Raw genomic sequence first — 19,754 nt, 5'->3', positions numbered from 1 at the left:
GTGTGCGACTTGTTACTTGCCGCGTTTACACAAAACTGTTTACATATTCAACACATTGTCCACAAAAGCGGGAAATTCTCGACAAAACCGAAAGCCACCTCTACCTGCGATACAGGCTCGTATGAGTCTGACCATATATGGAGATGGTAATTACCGGATGGGCGAGGTCACCTGGCTGCGTCAGATCCGAAACTACCTGCTGAAGCTCATTTCCTCAATCTGCTCGTGTCGATAGGACTGAAGAGATCGACTGCGGCGGATTTTAAACATCGTCTTTAAAACGCTGGAGGATTGTTTTATCTCCAGGTTTTCAGTTTATCGAATGGATACTGTGGGGATTGTACGATTAGGAGTATTTATTTTTCTCTGTCAGGTAAGATTTTCCGGCGTCGTCGAAGTGCTCGAGCGGTTTCACAGAACGAAAGTACCTTATTCGGTTTCCAACGTTACTTATAGTTAATATTTTATTTATTTGTATTTTAATCAGGTACTTTCGTGTGGATTTGCCGAGGAGTCGCCATGCACACCTGGATTTGACTCGGAGACATTTGTGTTTAAAGTGCACAGAGAGCACCTTCACAGAGGAAAAAGACTAGGAAGAGGTAATTCACAATTTGCTTGATAAATAATATCGAGACTCGTTGACATTTAAAAAAATTATAATAAATTTTGGTATTATGTGTAACAGTTCAGCTGATTTAATCGGTTTTATATCTGTTTCGGTTAAGTTTACCTCAGCCAGCCATTTTGATCCTCGCGCTTCCTGTAAAGTTCAAACTTTTAACCGTCGCAGCGCATTAACTGTAAATATTATGTAAAATTGTTAACTATAAGTTAAGTCTGGTAAAATTTCTTTTTCTAAATATTCAATTCGTGACTTGTTTTATTTTTGTGTGTTGTAAAGCACTTGACAACGCCTTACCTGTTTTGTAATGCATATGTGTGTTTTTATTGTAACGTCAGCAAAGAGCACATTTACGTTAAGTTGTAAGTGGTGGGGTGTATTGATCCGGTTTTGTTCTGGTCTGTATAAGTTATTACTGTCTTTAATATGAGCTATTTTAAAGCAAGGTCTCATGTTTCAGTGTGTAGATCAAAGTCTTTAGTGGGACTGCAGGTGTTTTGTAATGTTAATGGTTGATTCAGATAGTTTGTCTCACGTTGTGTGTGTGTGAGTTTTTGTGGGTGTGGGACACTAGTCGTTTGCACATCTTGAAAAAGGATTTTTCACTTGTTGAAAGATTTACATTTAAACATTCCCAAGTTTGTGTTTTATGTGGTTGTCCTGTAGTCCATTTGTCTTTGTATTGTGAGGTTTTGTGTCTGTAATGCATTGACTCATGTTGGACAAGTTGTGTCATGATTAAATACTCTGGTTGTTCAGTCAGGTGCTTTCCAAAAAATTGTGATGAGCGCCAAAGCGCATGGGTTTTTACTTTCAACATTTATCCATTAATGATCTTAATCCACAAGACAAAAAAAATGCCAATCAAGGGGTGGTTTACCTTAGTCCCTCCCAGACTAAAATGTTTGAGTTGCCTTAATTTAAAAACACATTACATAGATATCTAAAAAATATCAGTGTCATTTATTTTGTCTCAAGATGCTCACCACTATTGTTTTATGTAAAGTATGTTTGTAAAAACTACTTAAATGTCCTAATGTATAACTAAGGCCTAGTCCTGGATTTATCTATATACCCTGTCTGGGAAGCCACCCCTAAATTGATGATAAGATTTTACCTAAGGATATCAACATGTAGTTATTTTTAGTGGTCAACCGTTAGTGGATTTTACAGATGACTAGGTTGGTCCGTACTTGCAGATAACGATTAATCAACCGATACTGGATAACAACCATAACACTCAAAGTAAAACAATAATGACATGTTCTACAAAAGTAATAAAACAACAGTACTACTGAACCATAAAAATGTGCTAAATGAAATAAATATAATATAAATATATGAATTATATTTAATAAGTATTGAAATGAATACTTCTGTCAAATACTCTCACTGGTAATATTGACATTTCATAAATTTATATTATATCTGTAGTCTAGTGTAGGGCTGCACGATTTGGGTAATTTTTCCCATTGCGGTTATTGATGCTAATATTGCGATGTGCGATTGCGATTATACTAGATGGTATCATGAGTCAACTTGATGGGTTTTAAGGAAAATCCACACACAGTTTAGCTAAAATGTGTATTTGTAAAACTAGAAATGTTTTCGTATTGCCACGTGATGTAGCAACTGCTCAGTGTCAGTAATCCTAAATCCAAAATACCACCATACAACAGACGTAGAGTTTTTTTTTTTTAGCTACCAGATCACTGTCAACCTCCTCTGCAACCATCTTCGCTCTGGTATAAGTGACGACGCACACCACACACGTGCATGCCACACATGCACTGCCTTTTTTGTTCGTTTTTCTTTCTTTTTTTAAACGGCAAGGAAAATCATCAAACAGTTATCAGAAAGTTAGTGTTAAAAGTCCACACATTTATTTATTTAATATAATTGCAACATTTTGCTGTCATATAATCGCACAGACTGACATTGCGATTGCGATTGCGATGCGATTAATTGTGCAGCACTAGTCTAGTGCTTTATTTTCTTCTGGTTTAAACACAAATCAGAATAACAAAAGATGTGTTGCAGTGATGATGAAAGCACTGAAATCAGATTATTTGTTGGGTATGTTAATGTAGCTGACAGCTGTATATAGTTTGCATTCTCTCGTTATAAACGTAAAATATGCCGTATACCTAGCCTAGAAATCTAGACGCACACTAGCGGCCGCAAAATATATTTGCTGCCAGGGTTTAGTCTAGGCACTCACAATACACTTAACCGGTCCAAAAACCAAAATTTGGTCAGGCCAATCACATCGTGTGTAGCGTCTGTGGGGCGGGCTTAACATGATGACGACAGAGCTGCAACAGTTCCTACTTGAAAACAGAGAATGGCTGCTGCTGCTGGCGAACAGCTATCTTTTGAAGCGGCTTTGGCCGCGACTCTGGAGGACTTAGACTTATGTTTTTCTTTGAGAGAAGAGCAAATAAACCCTACTAAATAAAGAAAGATGTGTTTGGAGTTTTGCCGACTGGTTACGGTAACTACGTCACCTTCTTCGTTGCTCTGATCCGTCATAGCGCTATCCTATTGCGTGCAGAGGCATTTTGAGGGACAACCTTATATCCCGCCCCTTGCGTTGAGCCGTTTGTGTGAAGAGTTGCCAGACCTTACATCTTGATGTAGGTCTGGCTAACCAGGCTACCGTATACCCAGCTAAATCATGGATAAACATAACCAGCTGGATAAACTAATGTACATGTTAATAATCATGACATTAAACATTTGGGTTGAATTTATCTGAATGTATTTTTGTTTGTTGTACTAATATTAACGTCCTGTTAGCCTTGACGACAAATTCATTACTTTGTAATGATATGAAGCAACAGACACAACTCTGATCAACTATCGGAATTTTGGCGATAGCCGATTGTTCCAACAATGAACTATCGGTGCAGATTAATCCGTTAACCTGAAGTTATTTTCCCCTGTTTATCCAAAAATTTTCTCGTGTGTACTCTCTCTTTTCAAAAATAATGTCATGGTGATATCAGACTGCAAAAAGCATTTATTTAATACCATGCTTTTATTACTTGGAATTCTTGGAACTGGTTTCTGATTCCATTACAGTTGGTTTGATGTGTAGTTTTTCCCATGACAGTGACTGCCATGCTCCATGTTGTCACACTAATGGTCTCATCTGTAGGGGTTGAATTGTTTATCCACTTCCTCTCCACAGACCACTAATGGTGGTTTGTGTAATGCATGTGTAATGTGAGTGTATAAGTGTCTTTACATTTTTTTCTTCTTGTTATTGTTAAAGACAGTCAGCATCTTTCTGAAGCAGAGTTGGAGGTTATAAATCATGCTTGTGAGCAAAACTACAAGCACAACAATACTAAACACTGCAAACTGAATCTGGAATAAGAATCCGACTCTATAGGAGCTTGAGTCAAACTGAAATAGTTTGAAATATAGTATTTATTTAGAAGAAACCCATTATTTTCTGGCAGAGGTTCCAGGGTGGTTCAATCCCCAGCTCCACCTGACCAAGTGTCGAGGTGTCCTTGAGCAAGAACACCTAACCCCAGCTGCTCCCCATGAGCTGGATGGCGCTTTGCATGGCTGACACCGCTGTCTGTGTATGAATTTGTTAATGGGTGAATGTGAGGCAGCTTTTGATGGCCATGGGTCTATGAGCGCGCTATATAAATGCAGTCCATTTAACAAACACGAGAGATCTGATTCAGAAGAATATTTGTTTCTAACCTAACTTTGTGCACATCCTTTGTCTTTCTGACAGTAACCTTTAATACCTGCGATGGAAGATCAAGGGCACTTTTTCAGTCCGCCGACAAGCGGCTTGCTGTGAAAACTGATGGAACTGTGATACTGAAGAGGCAGGTGACTCTCTATGAAGGACATAAGATATTTGCTGTACACGGTTGGGACTCCAGTGGTATAAAGCACACAGCATTTATCAGAGTTGAACGTGCTCGCCATCATGAGGATCATCACTTGGATACTGCGGTGGACGTCGCTCCACAGGTACATGCAAGTTTACAACTGCTTGCTAATACAATACAAGCCTGACCTCTCCTGGGCATTTTGTGCAATTAATGCCTCTTTTCCACCAAGGCAGTTTTAGTGCTGGTTCAGAGACTATTTTCAAATAATTGTAATTTCTTGACACCCCAAGCACCAGTTCTGAACCAGGAAAAGTGGTTCTTACGTAGCACCAAAACATTGTTGGTCTACAATTAATAACAAATTGCATCTGGGTCTGTAGGTGGGGTTACTGTGACACGATAATAGGTGTGTATCTACAAAGCTAACGTTCTCTGTAAATAATAAAATGTTATGTACTTCCAGTTATTCTCGATTGCAATTTCCATATATTATATTATATTATACAGGGCTTAAAGTTTTCCGGCACCGTGCTGGATTTCCGGCATGCAGCGTTGACTGCGAAATATTTTTTTATTATAAGTTTATCTCAGTTCGAGTTCATGCGTTCGCCTACAAATAGTATGAGAGGAACTCTCAACCAAGCTAACAAACTAGCCAATCAGAAGTAGAATGGGGCGGATCTTTAAGTGTGATTGAGATCCAGCTGCAGATGCCGAACAGAGACCGGAGATGTCACGTTGCAAGTAAACCTTGTCCGCAGGATGGAAGTAAGTTTATAAAGCGTAGGAAACATATGACCTAGGGCCCGTTCTTCGTACGTCGCTAACTCAGTTAGCTGGATTTGATTGTTGATGATTTGGCATGATCTTGGATTATTTGGTTCTTCGAAGCTCATTCTAAACTTGCTGTCATAGCAACAGGTCCGTAAGCTCAAACCTGCTCGGGAGCAGGCTTATTTCATGTAAACAAGATTAGTTTGTACCTTTTTAAGCGGATGTGATACGGAAAGTCTGACGCAGTCGCGTATTCTTCATTATACGAGCGCAATCTGCGTAAGATGCATGATTAATATAAAGAGCTTTTCAAATTCAACACGTAATAAAAAAAGAATATATTAATTAAATCTTTTACCGATGTTATTTAAAAAAATATATAATATAACAAATATATTTTTTCTGTACTTGTGCGACTTGTTGTGTTTTTGTGTAACAGGTGTTTGATTATTATTCTTAAACGAATGACATGCTGATCACATTCTTTTTAAATTTGTTTGAATTTTCCTTAATAAAAACAGCAATTAATCATACCCAGCACTAATAGATGTTATGTACAATAATGTCTATTACTCAGTGTGAAATAATTTTCATTTGAATAAACTAATCTCCTATTTTAGTTTTGTCTTTAGATTGTCAAGTAGCTTTCAATGTCATGCATAAAAAGGGTTTTCGTTTAGTAATTTCTATCTGTTCTATCTTTAAAACGTTGTCTACAAATATGTTACCCTGTCCCTGTTCTGTGACAAAAATGACCAAAATAACCAAATAAGTTTTTTGCACATATTTTTACATATCTTTATCTTCTTTACACTTTTCTGTGCAGACTCAGCAGATGCAGGACTTTCAGTTAACGTGGAATACTGCTAATATAGTCAGAAATCAGTTAAGAATAATGCAATTGAAGTAAACTTATTTAACCACTTGCATATAGTTTCTCTAAAAGACTACCATCAGAGAGGATTTCTTTACTGTCATGTGCATTGCTATCAGAAACGGTTGCATTTTATAATCTTTTGATGTAGAATAACATTACCATTCCCTTACTGCACATCATACTTTATTTACCACATTATTGGAAACTGCTAAATTGTTGGTGTATTATCTACAACTGCACAAAAGAGAGGAAAACACTATCTTATAATACACTACAATTAAAATTTTATTTATTAGGAATTAAATTGTTGCATTGGCTGTCGGTTTAAGAAAGAGCAACTGCTCCAGAGATTATCTGTACAATCAGCCAGTTTAGAGACATCACTCCTGCCAGCACATCACATGAAGATGGAGGGCCACCACCTGTGTTTTTTTATTCTGCTTTTTAATTGCTGTTACAAACAGACAAAATAGCATTTAACTGTTTTTAAAAGAGACTTAAAGGAACAGTATGTAGGATTGTGGCCAAAACTGGTATTGCAATCACAAAACGTGTGGCTAAAACTGGTACTGCAATCACACAGCTGGTGGCCAATATACCAAACGACAACATAAACATCAGTTGAGGGCTGCAACTCCACTTTTTAAATGACAATATCCTGGCCGGACTGCTGTTGTCAGTGATATAAGTATTTGAAATGAAAATGATTTCTTAATGTCTAGTGACATTTCAGGGCCATTTAATGATTAATTGATATAAATTTCTTACATACTGTTCCTTTAAAGTACTTTAGGATCATTAAATTTTAATTACAATCATTAATTTCAATCTTTGACAAGCATAGTAAAGATATCAAGATTATATTTTTACAGAAAATTTTACATTATTTATGGTGATTTATGTACTAAAGTAGCTTTAACTGGGTTTTTAAATTCAGTCACATAAAAAGTTCACAACCTTCCATCAATAGCTCTCAGACTGCAGGGGTTAAAAATGGGCGTGTTCTAGGCCATTGTAACAACTGGCCAATCACAGCGTGGCTGATCAGTGTTTCTACTATCGATATGTATTGACTTTTCTTGCAGTGCACGAATGCGCAGTGATCTCAGATAATTCAATCCTGCCATAATAATCATCAACAGCAGTGGTGTTCAAAGAACCAAATAAGGGAGATCATAATTAGCCAGATCTAAACTTCTCGGATGTCTCATTTGATCTCGGATGTATTAAGCGACGTACTAAGAACGGGCCCCTAATTGATAAAGGACTTAAATCTGTGGCGCTGGGCATGGATAGAAGGAATAAGGCAGAGACGTGCATCATTTCAGCTGGTGTAAGAAATTAAGAGAAGCAGGTGCTGCTTTGACAAAACTGTCAGTTTCAAATGCTGTCTCTCGATATCAGTATAAAGTTGCGTTTGTGTAAAAATTATGTAATCGCATTAGGGCTGTGACGATAACCGCGTCACAGCATCACCGCAGTAATGAGATGCCAACCGCGGTGCTGAGTTCATCATCGTCATCACCGCACTTTTTTATATTTTCTTTATTTTGCTGGTGAAAGTTACAGAAGTCATATGGTGTATGATATGAACTATACACAAAAGTCAATGACCACGTTTACATGCACACCAAAAATGCGATTATTTCCAATAATGCGAGTAAGGTCTTAATCGCAGTAAGATGTTTACATGACTGGAGCTAACCTCTTCACTCCGGTTTACATGCAGTTTTTATTTTCGGATTATTCACACAAAGTTCAATGCAGAGCACAAATGATGAACTCACATATATGGTCCACTGTTTTAATTTACTTACGTTAAATCACAAACACGTTGTTATAGATGTATTTCATTATCCGGTGCCGTGATGAAGATATAAATATGACAGTGCCTGTAAAGGGCGTTCACATGATATAAAAATAGTTTTAAAAATCGTTTTATATTAAAGATAATAGCAGAGCTCACACAACAACTATAACGATAGCGATTTTGGCACATGATGAACGATAAACCATTGACAGCCAATCAAATCTATTTGAACTTGAAGTGCACGCGCACTTAAAATGCAGCAGAAAGCTCATTCATTGCTGAGGTTTATAACATAAAATTACCTCAGGTATCCAGCGCTGATGCTGTGAAATTTTTCTACCACTGACTACGCCAAAAGGTATGATATTATTACACAAACTACTACATTCATTCAGTTGAGGACATCTGCTGGTTTCCCGCTGTGTAAATGCAACAAGAACAGCATATGTACATATTCAGTGACATGTAAACAATTGCAAAAAAAGTTTTTATTACAAGAAATATCAAATATTAGGTAATGCCGCGCTCGTTTTATCGAATTAGCATGAAGTTATCATTATGATGTGGTCACTAATATATTTATCGTTATAATTATCGTTATAATGTCATTTAAAGGTTTTATACACTGCTGTCGTGTTATTTGAGCTGTTTCTGAATGAAGGCAGACTGCTGACAGCGAGTCGTGTTGGCAGAGTTCATGTAAAACTTCCTTATGTCAAGATTAAAACGAATTTGTGCTTAAGGTGCGTGACTAAAACACACGTGCACTTAATTAGTGCGGTATAAATGCGATTAAAGCGTTTACATGGACGCATACTGCGATTATAAACGGCGTACGCCACCTCTTTTAATGCGACTTTACTTATTGCGATTATGAGCTTAATCGCATTATTTTTATCGAATTATTGCGTTTACATGAGGTAAAGTATAATCGCAGTATTGACAAAATCCCATTATAATCGCATTATTAGGGTGCATGTAAACGCGGTCATTGTTAATCATAATTTACTGTCTTCCATCCTGTGTTCAAGGGTTCTAGAGAAAAAACTGCTTTCCGCACAAGGGGGAGGGACGGTGCATTAAACATATATAGGGGTTTATTATGTGCGCATGTCTTATAATTGTTATTTAATTACTTAGTTTCAGTACTTAAATACACACAATAGCCTACTGTCACGGGCGCAATCTTCTTAAACATGAAGCCATTAATTTAAGCGCGTCATGCCCAGGTGCTCTGATATTTATTGCATGCCATGGAACTGTACCAACTCACTCACTGCGCGCATAACAAAATCTCAAGTGCAAGGAAATCTCACAGCCACGCGCATTACATTATTCAGGTGCAAGAGAGTCACCGGGCAGCACGAAATTGTTGGTACTGATAATAATAGCATAATTATTTAAAACTATAATGGTCAAACATGCCAACTATAGTTATGAAGTCTAGCGCGGTCGGCTGTAGACCTATATGTCTGACTATCGTAGTGAGGAAATGCCACTATCTAAAATCACATCTTGTGATGATTAACTATCATGTGGCGTTTGTCGGACTTGGGAGCACCAAACATACCTTTAGTAAAGCATAAAACTTCAGCCCAGCAACGACAGTTGGAAATCTCCAAGACTTTTGCGAGAGGAGCAAAGTACCATAGTGACATCAGTCAGGCAGGTGAGGGCTTACTGACCGCGTGACCCGTTAATGCTGTAAACTAATTTCTCCAGCTCGGGATCAAAAAAGTTTTATTATCTTCTTGATTATGTAAATGGACAGCAGTAATTTAAAGCATTGATTGGAGTATCCATAAGTTTTGCGCAGTTATTTACGGGATGATGCAATACGTTATTTCGTTTCGTATCTGCTTTGAAAAATTATAATTAAACATATTAACTATAGTAACATGAAATAGTATTTATTTTCGTTTCTTTTGAGTTTAATATGAATTATGGAACAGTTTTTGTCATTGTTTGTAACCCATTTTATTGTGCAATAAATTATTTAACGTTCAACCCGTTGCGTTTGGAGGAGTGCGTTATATCCACGGAGTGTTACCCGAAAAACACTCTAAAAATGTCTAAAGAAATTGGAATCAAGGTTTTGCTTACAAGAAACAATGTTAAGCTCTGCATGTTCTTTCTAGTTTTTTTCAGGTTGCTATTGTATGAAATGTATTGTACAAAATGGGTTATAAACGATGACAAAAAAATTATATAATTATTATATATATTATATATAAATATATATATATATATATATATATATATATATATATATATATATATATATATATATATATGGGCCATTCTACCGAATTGGTGCAAATTGACACTTCAAAACTTCTTGAAAAAAGTGTGTTTTTTCCTGAAAGCTTTGTAGCCATAAACATAGTAGAACATCTAAGGAACACTAATCTACTGATTGGACACTTTAGTTTCTTAGCATGTTTTTATACAGTTTCGAAATGTTTTCTCTCTCCCAAAATGTGTCACTACCGAAACACAACAACATTTGATATAAAAAATAGGTTTTTAATAGCCTATTCTGATATTCTGTACATGAACCTTCTAAATATATTTTTAATTTTTTTTTAAAGACAGTTTCATGGTTATATTGATTGGAAATATAATTTTAACAAAACTATAAGTGTGGTTTATCAAATGAAATGTATTTTGAAAGCAATATTTCTCTGTAATTGCTATACATGCACTGATACAGATTTGAAATTCAAGGATTCATTAGTTTAAATTTTTATCTAACTAAATAAAATTATGTCATCTTTTCTGATAACAAAACCTATTTTATTTTTCTAGAACATTATTTGTTTCGGTCGTGACAGTAATGTTTCGGTAGTGACATCCATATTGGATTGTCCATATTTTGTGTAAAAAAAGTCATTAGTTAGTCAAAAATGATTGGCATTATGAAGTCAAAACATACAGCACAAAAAATATCTAAAGCAACACCACATAAAAGCACTTTGCACTGACATTACGCTGAAGAGATGGCGGATAGTTCAGACCTTAAAGGGATGCAAGATATCCGATTTTTGCGAGTTTTATGTGTATCGTGTATATTTTATGTGTATATTGGCCAATATGTGGCTGCTGTGTTCACGACATTATCACTGGCATTATTTACAGACAGAGTGCTGGAAGCCACAAGCGATTGCAGGTCATGTGACTTAAAACAAACAACCTTTCCGTGACAACATTGAAAGCTCAGCCTAACAGCTGATCATAACTGGACAAAGCGGGTTTTTATTTCTATATAATTTTTTTATTTATATATATTTGTAGTAGTAAAGTGCTAGAAATCGATATCCTTTGCTGATAGTTTCTCATCATTGTGGAGAGTGCAGTTCATGGTTCCATAGAACCATCACCTGTTTTTACTATTTGTTAAATATAGTTTAAGTTCAATAAATGTTACTTTTTTAAATTGAGACATTTATAATGTAAACTGAGTGAGCAAAAGCAGTATCGGCTCCAAGTATCGGCTCAAGAAAATCGGCAGCCTGTATCGGTATTGGCATTGGCACAAAAAAAATCCATATGGGTCGATCCCTAAAAAGAACTATAAAAACAGAACTGTCTTTTAACCATCTTCCTGGGTTTGTCCTTTCTTTTCCTCCATTCTTTTCTGACATTTCTTTGCTCCCTGTCAGATAATTCTTTGATACTTTTCAGCATCCCTTCTTCCCTGCGTTTCTGATTTTGTTATCTTTCCTTTTTTTAAGTATTCTTGGTACCTTTCTGGGTCCTCCCTCAATCTTTGTATGTATTTTCTCAGTCTGTCCGCTCTACTTTCATCTTTCCGTCTATGCATATTGGCAATTCCCCTCTCTCTGTAGCTATCTCTACAAATTAACCAAAGATATTTACATTTACATTATTAGTGTGAGCCTGCCCTGTCTACACTTAACAATGACATGTCAATTTACTATGATACTGATAAGTGCTATCTGTTATATCAGTTATATAAAGCAATCAGTCAAAGTCCCGCTAAATTAGCGCAGAAAGTTTTCCTAGAGACCAGAGGTAGAATCATATAGCCTTCATTTATCTTAGTTTGTAGTCCTAGTCAAATCACATACAACATTACAGATGACTGACAAATTATTTGTACTGAAAAAGAATATATGTGCACTTGAAAGTTTCTATTTATTTATTAAAATAAAGAAGTGTCATTTTGTCACTACCGAAACAATCACGTCACAACCGAAAAGTCAACACATGTTTCGGTAGTGACTGTTTCGGTAGTGACAATTTAAGATAACTTTGATCCTACTGCTAAGATGCTAATTAGTACGTAGTTAGCCAGCACAGTTCTCGACATTGAAACATGATTAAAACCTAAATGACCAGTAGAAAAAATTTAAAAAAATTAATTAATCATTGAAAATTTGTGATCGGTAGTGACATTCATAAATGTCACACACTGATTTCCAAACTTTTGATCACATTTACTTCAAAACCATGGGACTGATCTAATCGCCATGCCACCACGAGGGAGCGAGGCACAGACAAAGTTTCTGGTTCAAAATTGAGGGGAGTGGCTTAAAGCAGTATTATATTATTGACCAAACTATGCAATGTTTCGGTAGTGACGTGAAAATGCGGGACAGTGTTTTTTTTACATGATTATTCATGTTTTTCACTGAAAAATCCAATAAATATATTTTTGGTTTTAATTTACAAAAGTATTCAAAATGATACTTCTTAAAAAAATTATAAAAAATTATAAAATTATTTCATTTTTTTTCTATGGTGAAATTCAGACCTTGGGGTTTGGGACAACCACCTCTCAATTGAAAGCACCATATAAATGATGATATTTTATATATAAAGCCTGCAGCTACCTCAAATATTACTTTGGGTTTTGATTGCTATTTGCTTATATTTTTTTATTATCAAAAATTTTCCTACGTTAATGCTTTTTAAATTAGTTTTTTGGTTCCGGGACAGCAATTTGCACGAATTCGGTAGAATGGCCCATACATACATATATATATATATATATATATTATACCTATGGAAATAAATATTATTTTATGTTGTTGTTGCTTATATAATTTGATGTTTTAATAATAAATAAGAAGACGTTTCCGATGCTTTGCGGGGGTGGGGGGTTGTGCTTTTGGGCTTTGGGGGTTACTGTTGTGCGGTTAACCGCATAACCGCATGATTTTTTTTTTTATGCTTCACCGCGGTGAGAAAATATCCTAACCGTCACAGCCCTAAATCGCATGCGTTAACGCATCCACGTGAACCAGATCCGATTTCATCCTGACAAACACACGCATTGGCTGATGGTTCGTGAATCTGGTTTGATTGTGTGCCTTAACGCATGCGATTACAGAAAAATAAAATGACAGACACACACACACACACACACACACACACACACACACACACGAATCTGTGTGTGTCTGTCATTGAAAAGTGTAGCTCTTGACTAAAAGAACAATGCAAAAGACACATGCACTTGACTAAATTCCTAAGTGTCTGAAAAGGCAAAGTTAAACATCTTTGAATTATGTAACTTTAATGTTACAGTATCCACTTCAAATTTAGGGTGCAAAGGTTGCTTGGTGTTCAGTAATAAATCTGTATTAAATGCCACCACTAATTATTAAACATTAAACATGTTTTGACCAATGGTGAATCTCATTTTGTGTGCCCTATTATTACCATGCATGTACCGGTAACCAAAGATTTTTAAGAACATAAAATTCCTCAAAATCTATGTCACTTATTTTTACTCTCAAAGTGCACCACATTTGATATATTTACATTTAAATGCACAAAGTGGCTGAATTTGTTCAGTCTGATCATGGTTTACTTTGTGGCATATAGTAAAAGATGACAAAGTTTAACAAAGTTTTTAGTTTGCGCCATATTTTAGTGAGAAACCTTTATATTGGTGTTTCAAATAGCCCATCATAATCTGTAGTTTGAGCCTGTCAGGTGCTAATGGCATATACATTACTAGTTAGTTTCAACAATGTTTTCAACAACGTGTCTGCCCCCCAAAAAATGTTCAGGCTCAGGATTTTTTTGCTTTAACCCCTATATTATATTTTATATTATATATTATATTATATATTATATTATATTATATATTATATATTATATTATATTATATTATATTATATTATATTATATTATATATATTATATTATGCATTGAGGTACACGTTGAGGATTGGCCATGTTTGGATGCCAGTGTAGATACACAAAGTCATGACCATTAATAATAATGCAACATCTGACATGTTTTTAAAATGTTCGCCAGGTGAACGAACTTTGAACCAGTAAAAGTACTAGCTCTGAACTAGCACCTGGTTCTTGCTGGTGGAAAGGGGCTAGTTTGTTAGGGTTTTCTTTCTCCCTCTTTGAGGTGTAAGCTTGATGTTTGAATTGCATGTCATGCATTAGTGGCATCCAAATAAAACTGACTCTGCCGCGTGCTACCAGCAAGGTCAATGCAGCAAACGACACGCAGTGTTGTCTGACTGAACAAATGACTGTATGAACCTTTTCAGATGAATCAGTCAATGTTACAAATCTGTTTAAACTTGAGATTTGAGTCCTGGAAAAACTAGTATTTACTTTTTGTGTCATAAAGCAGTGTTTCTGATATTACTTTTTTTAAGTGGTACTGCAAAAATAAGAAACTTTGTGTTATCAAAGTTTTTTGGGGGGGGTATAAAGTTAAGACCAGGGAGGGAGGTCTTTAAAAGTAATACAAGTAATGAAATCTTGCAAGTTTTTGGTTTTTAAAGTAACACGCTATGCTTTTTTTTTTTTTTTTTTTAAGCAGAACTTTATATACAATTAATGTTTTTTTTTTTCTCAGATGGAAACTGTACCTGATGATGTGACCATGAGGTTTCCAAGGTCTTTAGCAGGTCTAAAGAGAGTAAAGAGAGGTTGGGTTATTCCACCGTTGAAAGAATCTGAAAACAGTAATGGTCCTTTCCCACAATTTCTGGCTCAGGTGAGTAAATATAATGAATGTACTAGATACAAAATTTTACTATATTGACATTTGATTACTTGGAATGGCATCTGCCCATACAGACAGACAATGATAGTTTTGGTTTTTACTCCATTTCAAATGATAAAATCCTAGAAGTGCAAACCGTACAAACCACAATTCTGTTGTCATTGTCATCCAATTCAAAATGGTCACACAGTCCTCCACCTTTGATTGCCAGGATAATCTGCCCTGATAATCGGCTTTTTTTAAACAATCTGCAATGTCCCATAGTGGAGAAAAACATCCTTTGATCTGCAGATACTGATTATATTGAAGAAAAACTTTTATTTTTACTGACTTGTGTTTTTCTGTGTTTAGATCAAGTCAGATTATGCTAAGGAAACTACGTTGACATACACTATCACGGGTGAAGGAGCAGATCAGCCACCTGTGGGTCTTTTCACATGTGATAAACATAATGGAAAAGTTTATGTGACGCAGCCGCTTGACAGAGAGAAAAAAGCGTCATATAAAGTAAGTTATTTTCAGGTTTATACCATAACAAATTATCACAAATCTAATAACTTTATAAATACAAGATCATTTTCTGAGCTGTCATCCTGTCAATAGTTTATAAATTTCACCACAGATATTTAACACTTCACATGTCCCTGTCTTCAGCTCATTGCTAATGCTGTTGGAGAAGGAGGTGTCACAGAGAAGCCAATGGATATCATTATTGAGGTGATTGACCAAAATGATAATAAACCTCAGTTTACGCAAAATCCTTTTAATGGAAATGTTCCTGAAGCTGCTACTAAAGGTATTTTTTTCTTAATAAATATTATTTATGGGAACTAAAGCTCCTATGAGTGGCATTAAATCATTGAATGTGTTTTTTCTCTGAAGATTATGAGTTTATGACGGTCACAGCCACTGATGCAGATGATCCCAATACTGAAAATGCTGATCTCAGATACTCAATTATCAGCCAAGATCCACCATCACCAAATCCAAATATGTTTGCCATCAATGCTGTAACCGGAGGGATTCGTGTGATTGGTTCAGGCCTGGATAGAGAGGTGAGAGATGACATTTAATGATTTAATCTTCGTGTTGAAGAATGAGTTCATGAAAGACAACTCACCTGTGAATATCTTCTTTTTCAGAAATTTCCCAAATATACTTTGGTCCTTCAGGCTACAGACAGGAGAGGAGACGGTTATCCAACGACCGGCAGAGCTGTTATTACTGTCACTGACAGCAATGATAATCCACCTCAATTTGAGCAAGAAACGGTAGTGTGCTGTTCATCATCTGTCATCTAAATATCTAAGAGAATCAATAAAAGTCTTATGATTACACAAATCTTTTTGTTTTTAGTACACTGTATCTGTCCCAGAGAATCAAGTTGGAGTTGAAGTTGCCAAACTCACAGTTACTGATGATGATGATCCTGGATCACCTGCCTGGTCAACCAAGTATAAGATTATCAGTGGTGATAAAGGAGGAGTTTTTAATATCAGTACTGGACCCAGTCAGCTGGAGGGAATCATCACCACTGTGAAGGTACTGAATGATCTTCATAATGTTGATCAGACAGATGTTTGTGTTGATGTACTGTAACTGAAGTCTTTTTTTGTCCATACAGCCGCTGGACTACGAGAAGACCAAGCAGTACATTTTGTCTGTGATTGTTGAGAACGATGATCCGTTTGTCGGCCCTTTGCCCACCTCCACCGCCACAGTCACTGTCAATGTTGAGGATGTGAACGAGCCTCCGGTGTTTAATCCAAAGGAGAAGCACATTACTAAACCTGAAGATGTTCCTGTTGGTAGTGATTTGGTTGCTTTTACAGCCACTGATCCAGACATTGGAAGATCACAGAAGTTAACGTAAGATTTCTTCGAGCATGTTTTTTTGTTTAAATGAGACAAAAAGGTTTTTCTTGACTAATTTTCTCTTCTGGTCTTAATCGGCATAATTTGGTTCCTTACAGGTACAGAATCGGCAGTGATCCCGCTGGCTTTCTCAGTGTCGTTAATGACACGGGAATGATCAAAGTTAAGAGTCCTATGGACAGAGAATCTATTCAGGTCAAAGATGGCAAATACACAGCCATCATTCTGGCCGTTGATAATGACGGTAATGTGGGTTTGTTTTGGGAGAGGGGTGCAGTTAAGATTGTTGAATTATTTTTCTAATAAGTTTGTACTGGTGTACAGCGACTGCTAGAGCGACCGGCACAGGAACCCTGATCATTGAGCTGGAGGATGTGAATGATAACGCTCCCTATATTAATGAAAGGGACATAAAGATCTGTAATCAAGAGGCGCCTCCAGTCCTCCTCTCCATCACTGATAAAGACTTACATCCCAACACTGCACCCTTTAGTGTTGACACTCATGGAGACACAATGAAAAACTGGACTGCCAAGATGAATGATTCAGGTATGAATTCATGTTGAGAAATGACTTGGACCTTAAATTCTTTCATAAATGCATGATTTGTATTCTAATGATTATAATGTGCCCCAATGTGCAGCAACTGGCATTGAGCTGATGCTAAAATATGCGCTGGAGCCTGGCGTCTACAATGTAGTCCTGAGAGTTTCCGATCAGCAGAAGCTGTATCAGGACAGCACGATTAGAGCCACCGTGTGTGACTGCAAGGGAGCAAATGTTGTGTGCAGCGAGTTCCGGGCAGCTGGGTTGCCACTGTCTGGAGTTCTCGGAATCCTCGGCGCCATCTTGGCTCTGCTGTGTATGTATATCTGTCCATGTGTTTACAGTGATTTTTAAAGGGGGCATGGTCTAATTGTAAAGGCTAACAAACTTATCAGATCAGTGATTTTTAAGGGCAAAATGTTTTATTTGGGGAACATAAGCTTTTGTAAACGGAGCAAACTCACATTATTCAACAAATTAAGTAGCAGTGATTCATTCGAGTGTTTACCGTATTCCTACCACAGTACTTCTGCTGCTGCTGCTCTTGTTCATGAGGAGGAAGAGCGGAACTAAAAAAGAGCCTCTTCTTCCTGAAGATGACGTCAGGGACAACATCTACTATTACGATGAGGAAGGTGGTGGTGAAGATGATCAGGTTGGTTTTTTGTTTCATCACGGTCAGATGTTTTTCAGGTTGTGTTTTTGAAGATGATTGTTTGAGTTTAGTTTACACTCATGCAATGGCTTCTGATGCAAAAGCTAATGCCATTGTGCTCCTGTAGCTTAACTGCTTGAGCATTGCATTAGCAATACAAAGGTCATGGGTTGGAACTTGCATAATAGTTTTAAAGCATTGCAAGTTGCTTTGGATAAGTGACTGTCAAATGCGTATACTGAAACCATTTCAAAATGCATTTCAGATTGATTCAAGTGTTTTCAAAGATCTTTCTAAATGGTTCTTCATTTTCTGCAGGATTATGATTTGAGCGTGCTGCATCGAGGCCTGGACAACAGACCACATGTCTTCAGAAATGATGAGATGCCTATTTATACCACTGCACCTCAATACAGAACTCGACCTGCCAACCCAGATGAGATCGGCACGTTCATCGATGACGTAAGTCATTTGCTTGCTCCGATTTTGATTGATCTCCTTTACACGATCAATGCTCTTTGTTCCAAGGAGTCAAAATCTTTTTCTTTGTGTTGCAGAACATGAAGGCTGCAGACAACGACCCCACTGCACCTCCCTACGACTCCCTGCTGGTGTTTGACTATGAAGGCGGAGGTTCGGATGCCGGCTCTCTCAGCTCTCTCAACTCCTCCAGCTCCGGGAACGACCAGGACTATGACTTCATTAATGAGTGGGGACCACGCTTCAAGAAGCTGGCAGATATGTTTGGAGGCGGAGAGGATTAAGACGCCAACTTTGAGGGCTGTTTCGCTCTTGGTTTTCTCCCAGTGTGGGTGGCATATGGAAAAGTGTGAAATATGGGACGGTTTTATACAATTTTCACTTTGTATGGTGATTGTATGTTCTGTTTGAAGTTGGACTTGGAATAATAGCACTGTTGATACACCGCCAACTTTAAGGATATATTGACTTTCACAAGTGTTTACCCATCCTTACAGTAGTCTAGATGGGAACTTGGCTGAATTTTTTAATGACGCGCCGCCTTAAAGATATAATGTATATTTCCTCAGAGAATGATTTATGGGTAATGAGCTGTGATGCAGCTTATGTTGTTGGTCTTAAAATGTAAAATGCCTTATTCATTTTGTTATGCAATTTTTGTTAAATGAACCATGATTTTGTTACCTTTTTACAGCTTGTTTGGCATTAAAGGCTAATCCAAAGCATTAACTGTACTGTACATTTTTTTCTTTTTCAAAGAGCACTGATGTGAGTTGTTTTTTTTTATTTGCAGAAATCCTCTTCTGTCCTTTAATTCCTAGGATATTAATGAAATTTGTTTCTTTGTGTATGTTTAGGCAGTACGTTGTTTTAAAACAATGCATATTTTATTAAACAAGTTACTTATATTGTGTTTCTAAAGGCTTTTTTACTCTTGTATTGTCTTTTTAAACTGCCCATTGTTGTTTTTATCTTAAACATTGACAGAATTACATTAATTTAAGAGCATAAAGTCATGTGCAGGCTATCCCAGGTAAAATTACAGTATAGATGATTTCAGCAGTAACAACATAAACAAACGGCTTTACAAATATAACTTCCGGTAAACTCTGCAAAGAATTAAAAACGAAGTCCTTTTTATAGTTAGGTGACCAGACGTCCCCGTTTTCCGGGGACAGTCCCGTTTTTTGGTGTTCTGTCCCCGGAAATGTCCCCGTTTTACAGCACGTCCAAAACAACCAGCA

General features: G+C 36.7%; 1 protein-coding gene across 1 annotated transcript; it reads left to right on the top strand.

The window, feature by feature from the left end:
- Positions 1–19,418, top strand: LOC135743864 (B-cadherin). Its single transcript, XM_065261733.2, has 16 exons — positions 1–373; positions 488–602; positions 4,383–4,627; positions 14,805–14,945; positions 15,306–15,461; positions 15,609–15,750; positions 15,837–16,009; positions 16,097–16,225; positions 16,311–16,496; positions 16,579–16,823; positions 16,928–17,073; positions 17,154–17,378; positions 17,473–17,691; positions 17,900–18,030; positions 18,349–18,492; positions 18,588–19,418. The coding sequence occupies exons 1-16, from the start codon at positions 323–325 to the stop codon at positions 18,792–18,794; spliced, it is 2,655 nt and encodes an 884-aa protein (XP_065117805.1). The 5' UTR covers positions 1–322; the 3' UTR covers positions 18,795–19,418.
- The last annotated feature ends 336 nt before the right edge of the window (positions 19,419–19,754 follow it).

Source organism: Paramisgurnus dabryanus, chromosome 2 (genome assembly GCF_030506205.2).
Source record: "Paramisgurnus dabryanus chromosome 2, PD_genome_1.1, whole genome shotgun sequence".
NCBI lineage: Eukaryota > Metazoa > Chordata > Actinopteri > Cypriniformes > Cobitidae > Paramisgurnus > Paramisgurnus dabryanus.
Note: the sequence above shows the minus strand (reverse complement) of the source record. Positions and strands in the feature narration are given on the sequence as shown.

Excerpts from the sequence above, each read along its gene's own strand:
- LOC135743864 (XM_065261733.2), top strand. The coding sequence starts at position 323 with ATGGATACTGTGGGGATTGTACGATTAGGAGTATTTATTTTTCTCTGT. Across the intron at positions 16,497-16,578 it reads GAATCATCACCACTGTGAAG|CCGCTGGACTACGAGAAGAC; the intron begins GTACTGAATGAT and ends TTGTCCATACAG. Across the intron at positions 17,074-17,153 it reads TCTGGCCGTTGATAATGACG|CGACTGCTAGAGCGACCGGC; the intron begins GTAATGTGGGTT and ends ACTGGTGTACAG.